The 8,585-nt window shown below is 41.7% G+C and overlaps 1 protein-coding gene across 4 annotated transcripts in view; it reads left to right on the forward strand.

Annotated features, from left to right (window-relative positions):
- Nucleotides 1–3,522, forward strand: part of DCTN6 (dynactin subunit 6) — a 40,240-nt gene extending 36,718 nt beyond the window's left edge. For all 4 annotated transcript variants that reach the window (XM_068107713.2, XM_078771265.1, XM_078771266.1 and 1 more), the window contains 2 exons: nt 535–677; nt 2,633–3,522. In XM_068107713.2, coding sequence (XP_067963814.1) covers nt 535–677; nt 2,633–2,731 — 242 coding nt within the window. In that variant the 3' untranslated portion in view covers nt 2,732–3,522. The remainder of the gene's footprint in view (nt 1–534; nt 678–2,632) is intronic.
- The last annotated feature ends 5,063 nt before the right edge of the window (nt 3,523–8,585 follow it).

An 8,585-nucleotide genomic window follows, 5' to 3' on the forward strand; every position in this document is an offset into this window, starting at 1 on the left:
ACAAATGCATTAATATAACAAAATACAATGTTCCAAACACTCGTGAGGCAAACTAAGAAAAACGCCGTTCTAACGTGATAATCAATACAGATGAATCTGCCGGCAAGCAAGGGTAGATACGTAATACGTCGTATGGATGGAAACTAAAAATCATAATTGTATTGAGAAATTTATGAAACTTCCTACTCCCCCCCCCCCCCCCCCACCCCTCACTTAGGTTGGATAAAAGCGGCATTGTTCGGGTGGAAACTCAAATCACAATTGTATTGAGATATGAAACCAGGGACCATAAAATGTTCCACAGAAGCTTCGGCAGGGCTAGTACCAAATCTGAGGTGCTACGGACGGGCGGACGCTTCTGTTTTATAATATAGACAGGAGTACACACACAAACATGCACACACGTGTGTGTGTGTGTTTTTTTTTTTTACAGCAAAAGTGAATTGATATGTGAAAAACAAACTTCTCCAGATCATTGTGGCTCTGGTTAACCCACCGTCCCATCCTCTCCCACCTCGATCTCTAACCCCACAGCGAGAGTCGGTCGTGACATGATTCTCAGCAGCGGTTGTGTGGTGGGCGCTTGCTGCAATGTCGAGACGTGCGAAGTTTTGCCAGAAAATACGGTCATTTACGGCAAGAACTGTCTGAGGCGGTTGCAGTCTGAGAAACCACAGGTAACCACACAAGTTGGTGGACACACAGAATGCACGTATGTGTTCCGCATCTGTTGCATATTATATTTATGTGAATTTATGTGAATGTAACGTTTCTGATGTTAACTGAGATGAATCGACCCCTATTTATGAGAAACGTTCCTTTAAGGTTGTATTTGTGGGTGCTTATTTGATCGTTGGTCAGACAGGATGATGGAAAGGTAGCATACTTACCTTTCAACCGTCGTGTCTGGTTGGATTCCCGAGTATAAACTATTTGGTTTGGTGCTTCACAGGCAGGTGATGCAACATAAGATGTGCCGAACTTCCAGTCGACATTAAGCTTTATGTCCCATGTGCGAGCATGACTTGGTGGATTTTAAATATCCCACTGGATGTTAACGACGTCTTTCACGAAGGGGAGGAAAGCTATCGCCAGCACACTAAACAAATTCCACTGAGCTGAGACAACCAAGGCAAATTATCCAATGGAAGACTTGCCGTGAGACTGCTTATACAGTATAAGAAACTGTCTTCCGGTGGGGAGAGGGAAAGAGTGAGAGTGAGGGTGAAGGGTTGGTGTTGGCGTCTAAAACTTCAGATTTGTTGTGCTTCTGACAGTATCAAACAGAGATAGCACACTTACCTTTGTGCTGTCTCATCGGAGATTGAGTTTCTGTCCAACTATAAACAGTCAGGTTAGTGCTTTGAATGCGGGACATTGCATGGCAAAGTGGACAGTCCCTCACATGGACATTAAGGCGTGTGTTCCATCCGCTTGATTAGTTGGCGGACGTTAACGATCTCATGGTATCTCTTGTGAATAGTAAACAAATCTTCACTGGCACCTTGAACAAATACCAACAATTCCTGCCTAAACCAACTCCAGTCAACGTTCAGGCTTGGCCAACCGGGTTTTGAATGACTTGGGCCACCCCGCCTCCTATGATCGACCATACAAGCGTGTGTGTGTGTGTGTGTGTGTGTGTGTGTGTGTGTGTGTGTGTGTGTGTGTGTGTGTGTGTGTGTGTGTGTGTGTGTGTGTGTGTTGCCACAATGTAATTTTAATGGTAGTTTTTCTTTTCATAACATTATTCATTTTAAGTCTCCCTGTGCCTGCAACAAAACTATGTTAATGGTAGTACCTGATGATTGTCTTAAACTTTGGTGTTACAATTTTGGGTATGAAATGCTTTTTAAAAATATTTACATAGGAGACACTTCGTTGTGACTTCCACCAACAATTGTTGTATTTGCTTATACTAGCAATGGTACCCGCCCTATGGGCGGGGCTTCAATTGGGAGGCCTAAATGAAAATTCAAAATATCAGAAATTGAAGGCTTTTTTATTTTAAACGATTCATATAAACATCCGTTGAATTACATCACACGCAAATCATCAAAATCTAAACAGTACATGGTGCCAATTTTGAAAAGAGATTGAATTCTGCAAAACAGAAGCGGCCGCTACACGTCTTTCTCAGTCGCACGTTTATGTGTGAAGAGTACGCGCCGAATCTGTAACACGGAAGCGGCCGCTACACTAGTTTCTCAGTCGCTTTTCACACGCTGCCATGTTACTTCGGAGCCGCACGTTTATATAGGAAGAGTTCGTCAGGAGTCTATCTACTCTCCTGGTACGTAGAATAAACAGTATTTGTAGAATTTCAACAAAAGCCACATCACTGTTCATATCGGTAAATATTATTCCATTGTGTTTGGAAAACTTGGAAAAACAATATAGCCTATTTTACTCCCAGGGGTCCCAGGAATACCCACCCAAAATATCGTTGCGATCCGTTGAGCCGTTTTTGCGGTACCTTCGAACGGACGGACGGACATTTGGTGAATTATAGTAAGATGAATGGTGTGGCATTTACAGGTTCAGTATCTGCCTTCATTTGCATCACTTTATGTTTGTTTGTTTGTTTATTTATTTGTGTATTTATTTCTTTAAAGTTTTCCTTTTTTTCTAGCCACAGACCCTGCAGCTGGACTTCCTAATGAAGATATTACCGAACTACCATCATCTAAAGAGGTCTCCAAAACCCCAAACACCACCAGCAAAATCTTAGGATCATGTTTCTCCTTGGTTGGATGTGATCCTAGTGAGGCACACTACAAGGCCTCTGAAGATAGTTTACCCATGAGATCACTTTGTATGTCAAGCCACAAAGAGATGTTTTTGCATTGCAGCTTCCATTTATTAATCACAACTGTCTTGTAATTTATTTTTTAAATCCTCTGTTTATTGTAGTGCAGTTTGTCTGTTAGCTCCCACGAAAAGCGTACCCTTCCCTCATTCTCTTTCCCTTTTTCCTAATAGCTCACAAGTGAATTCTGGTTATAATAAACAATACACTTATGACAGTTTTGTCGATGTATTGGTGGGAATCTGGGAGCTGTTGCCGAAAGGAACCACATGTTCGCACATTTGTTATTTGTAAATTATCAGATTTGCTTTTCTGGTGTTGCATAGCGACCAGTTATCCTCGTTCTAACATGGAAGACGACCGGTAATTTTATAACCGTAGCCATTGTTTTTCCCACATGTGAGCACAGTACTTTTTTTTTTTCTTTTTTTTTAATTCATTTAAGTTGCAGTTATAAAGTTTGATTTGGACACGTGGACAACGTGGCATAAAACGATGCAAAAGCAAACCCATATGTGGGTAAACAGAGTGAACACTGGATCTGAAGCTTTCAGACGCAGTTGGTGGGTTAGGAAAGGTTTTGCAGGTGAATATTTTTTGCACATCTGTATTTAATACACTTAAAAGTGAAGGGAATTATCTCAATATTTGATTGCTATATGTTGTACAATATAATATGTGATGGTCATTAACATTAAAACAACAAAAAAATAGTGCAGTTAAAATGACAAACATCTGTTTTTGAATTTTGAAGGTTGGCTTGTGCTGCTGCCACGAGAGAAACTTTTTATGCCTCCGCCGACAAAGTCGCCGGAGGCATTATGTTTTCGGGTTGTCTGTCCATCCGTCCGTCTGTCCGGGCTAAACCTCGTTTTTCTCAGCAACCATATGTCCAATTGAGACGAAACTTTCAGGGTATGAGTGACACCCATGCAGAATGTTTTTTATGACAATTGTGACGTCACAGGTCACGTGGTATGGTAGCCATCTTGGATTAAAAGCAAATAATTTAAAAAATATTTATAGGAAACCGCTGAATGGAAAAATTTTAAACTTGGCACATTGTCAAGTACTCCCAATGGGGAACAAAAGCATGATAATGATGACATCATAGGTGAAGTGGTATACCAGCCAAAAATGTTTTAATCTAATTTCTTATCCTAAAAATCTGAAATTGCATGCACATGATCTATGACCCATTTGTATTGAAATATTAAATTTCTGACATCATAGGTCACATGGTTTGGCAGCCATTTTGGATTGAAGGGAAATATTAAATAATTATATCTCTGAAACCGCTCACCCTATCGATGCGAAATTTTACAAATAACATCTAACAGCACTGTTGCATATAGTTTGAAAATTGATGATGTCATAGGTCACGTGGTTTGGCAGCCATCTTGGATAGAAAAACTAACCTTATCCGATCAACACGAAACTTCCACAAACCTGATCCACTACCCATACATATGCAGAGTGATGGCATCTACCCATTGTGGGACTATGCGGAGGCATATTGGCACACAGTCGCATTGTTCTAGTTCTTTAATGTTTTCACATTGCTTTCACTGTTTCGCCCAAATCTTTCCAGAACATGTCGGCGGTAGGAATTTGTAGTTTGTTCAGGGTTGCTGATGATAACTCACCGACTGTTCATGAAAGACACCATGTGATTTTTAACATGCCTTAACGACCAGTGCTGACAAACATCAGGATGACAGCTTTAAGGAGGATGGTGAAGAGAAAGGAGCTGAGGGGAGTACAGGAAGAGTGAGGAGAGGACAGAATGATGTTTGATGGAGGACGACAGTTATATGTACTCATATTATATGGAGGAAAGGTGTCCAGAAATCTGTAATTGCATATGTAACTAGAAAGGCACTTGGTAGAGCGCATACCTCCGCTAGGCTGAACAGTTTACGTTTCTTATACGCGGATCTGGTTCCGGATCTTCACCAAAATCGAATCAATTTGTCCTTGTCACACACCCAACCTGTTTACCATGTTTTGTCTGAATCTGTTCATAACTTTTTGAGGTATCCTCCTTACAGACAAACAAACAGGAGTGAATAGATAACCTCAGCGGTGGTGGAGGTAATAAATACTGAATGGCCCGTGAACACAATGTGTGTGATATGAAACTAAGGAATACATCTCCGAGCAGTGCCCCTCCTCCCTGACCACTCATTAAAGATGCAGTTCCATTACCTATCCACGCGCGTCTACTCACTGTCTATAAAACCACCTGTTGGGAGGAAGGGATTCATTTCTGGATTGTCTGGCTTCAAGTTTGGTAAGAATGATTAAACAAATATGCCGTGTACTTGCCATTGTCTTATAATGGTTCAGAATGCTTGCTTAATAGTGTTTTATACTTTCCTGTACAACAACAACAACATGCATTTTAAGGCCATTTTCCCTGCTAGAGCGGGGGTTAGCCTTGCGGTCCCCATGACAATCTTCTCCATTTTGCCCTATTTTCTGCATCTCTCCTTGTTAACCCCCTTGCCCGCATTTCTTCTTCCACCATCTTTAGCCAAGTCTTTCTCGGTCTTCCCCCGTCCTCTAATTCCTTCTGCATTAATTTCCATCACTCTTCTCAACCAGTCACTTTCATCCTTCCTCAACACATGACCAAACCATCTCAACCTGTTCCTCTTCACAGCATCAATCACAGGCTCTATTCCCATCATCTTTCGCAATTCATCATTTGTCTTCCTCTCTCTCAACGATACTCCGCACATCCATCGAACCATTCGCATTTCCACCCTTTCCAGCCTTCGTTGCTGCTCTACGTTCATTACCCATGTCTCGCTCCCATAAATCATAACACTTCTCACACATGCAGCATACACCTTTCCCTTCAGCTTCAGCGACACTCTCCTCCTCATCAGCACGCCACTCAGTTCCCGAAACTTCTTCCATGCACATCTCACTCGAGCAACTGTTGCCGAGTCTGATCCACCTTCTCCATTCAGCATGTCTCCGAGGTAGCAAAATGTTTTCACACCTTCCAGCTTCACGCCGTCTCCAAGATCCAACTCAACATTTCCTCCATCTGCAGCTCCCTCTGTGCACACCTTACATTTGAATGTAGCTGCCACACTGGTAAATGACCCTCTCAGACCACTACATTTTTGATGAACCCACTCAGCGCACATTGTACATTGAATGGAGTTCACTCCGACACCCTTCCTGCACACAGCACACGGCCACTTCCCAGTTCTTTCCACCTCACCACATGCTTTACCACTTGCCATCACCTTCATCTTTCCGATATTCACCTTCAGACCTTTTGTCTCCATACATTCCTTCCACTTGTTCATCTTTTCCTTCAGTCCATCCATACTTTCCACAATCAACACCAGATCATCTGCATACAACAACTCCCACGGTAAACCCTCCTTTACGTTCTGAGCCAGCACCTCCATCACAGCTACAAATAGTAGTGGACTTAGTACCGACCCCTGATGCACTCCCACCTTCACCTCAAACTCACCACTGTTCCCGTCCTTCGTCCTTACAGCTGTGCGCGCTCTTTTGTACATTGCCATCACTACTCTAATCAACCATTCCTCCACTCCTAACTTCCTCAATGCCCATGTCAATACTTTGAGTGGAACCCTATCGAATGCTTTCTCCAGATCAACAAACCCAAAAAACAACTTCTTCCTCTTCTCCATGTACTTCTCCTGCAACTGCCTCACAATGAAAAGCGCATCTGTCGTTCCTCTTCCTGGCATAAATCCAAACTGCATTTCGTCGATCTTTTCAAAGCATTTCGATGATTTTCAAAAGTATCCTTCTAGTGCTCAACTCAATCAGAATAATTATTGCTTCAAAACATTTTCGAGCTAAACTGCCGTTTTATCTTCCGTTTTTACTTTCTTTTGAGCCTCATTTGATGGTCCTCCATGAAGGACGCCACCTCCAATTTATCAAAGGCTTATAACTAACAACATGGGGTGTTTGAAATGTTCTCAAAAGCAGATACACACAATTTTTTTTTCATGACACAAGTTTGTGTAATTAGTACGTGATTGTTCTTACTAATATTATAAGAGTATTATATTGAAAACGAGAACGGCACTCGGTAGAGCGCACACCTCCGCCAGGCTGAACAGTTTATGTTTTGTATCCCACTGATAGGCCGGATCTGCATCCGGATCATTCGTCACATGCCAAAATCTAATCGTCTTGTTCTTGTCATCGACCCAACTCATCCACCAAGTTATGTCGTAGCCCGTCCATAATTTTTGGAAATATCGTGCTATATATTGTTTTTCGTCCCCCACCCTTCCCCTGCTCCCTTCCCTCTCTTCCCCCACTCCCTTCCCCCTCCCCCAATCCTGCTACCCTAACCTGTATCCCCATTCCCTTCTCTGGCACCATTCTCTTCCCCACTCATCTTCACGGGAATACGTAACCATGCCAACAGCTTTCTCATCCAAGTAAATCGATGATTACCTTTCCAACGGTAGATAATCAGGTAAAGGTACAGGGCAGGGGTTGGAGATCAAAATCGCAAAAAGACGTTTTTGGGTGTGAAATACATTGCCAGTGAAAGAATAAGATGACATAGTGTGCGGACATACATAGAAACACCCTGCTAGGACCCGTATCAATAACAGTCGCTACATGGACGGCGATCTTACACACTTGTGGTGCTACTTTATAAATAAATAATTAATATTAATTAAAGAGATGCACAATAAAAAAAAGACTGGATTTTTTGTATTTTTTATACATCATCATGTCTCGTGGAAGAGTAAGAACACAGAACAGATAATAACGTTCACGGGAGCAACAAAAGTTGATACAAAAAATAGAATCCGAATCCAAAAATATCGCGACCGGTGTTACTGGGCAGTACTGAAATAATGCACAAAAGACGGGTGCACCAAACAGTAATGAAAGATGGGTGCACAAAACTCAATAAAATACAGAAGATTGATTCTACACAGAGAGTTATGGATTACATCCGATGAATTCACCTGCAATAAGGGAATGGGAAACGGGAACAGGTCAAAATGGGATTCTAAACATGGATGGATCAAAACATTAGGCGGGATGTATAAGCACAGCCTCATTCGCTGCTGACCTAATTAAAACAAATGCAGGCAGTGCATAGGCACAGAACGCTGGCTTGGTTGCTCGATGCCTCGAACAAATAGCAATGCGGGTGATGTAATGAAGCCAAAACATTGGTATTGCTCAAAATACATAGTGTTATTTTGCTTGGGTTGATTCCAATTCAACTGAGCCATAAAGGAATTATCCTGTAGACTGGAAGGCTTGAATCACAAGGCCAACACAAACTGTGTACCTCAGAATGCCTGCGATGCCGATGGGCTGCAACTCTTTGACATTTGATGATGCTTTCAATCGTCGCTGTTGGTCTTTTTCACACTGATGCGGAAAGTTATAGGGAAATCATGGCGTTTGGGAATATAACATTTATGTCTGGAGCAGTTTTACCTTACGTCCGTGGAGCGTATTATTTATTTATATATCGGATTGAAAAAAATTGTTTTTCCCAACTTCACTCAAAATTTTGATGTAATTATTGAAGCCATGAGTTCTGATCATAAAAATATTGAATCATATTTCGAATATCAGCTTTTAATATGCCTATACGATAATCTTGCCAGGAGCTAATCACAGTGCACCGAGCCTCACACAGCCAATCAGCGTAACAGCGAACGGACAAAGAGACAGCCATCCTTGTCATATATATATATATATATATATATATATATATATATATATATATATA

Source organism: Myxine glutinosa, chromosome 2, assembly GCF_964187855.1.
Source record: "Myxine glutinosa chromosome 2, kmMyxGlut1.1, whole genome shotgun sequence".
Lineage (NCBI taxonomy): Eukaryota > Metazoa > Chordata > Myxini > Myxiniformes > Myxinidae > Myxine > Myxine glutinosa.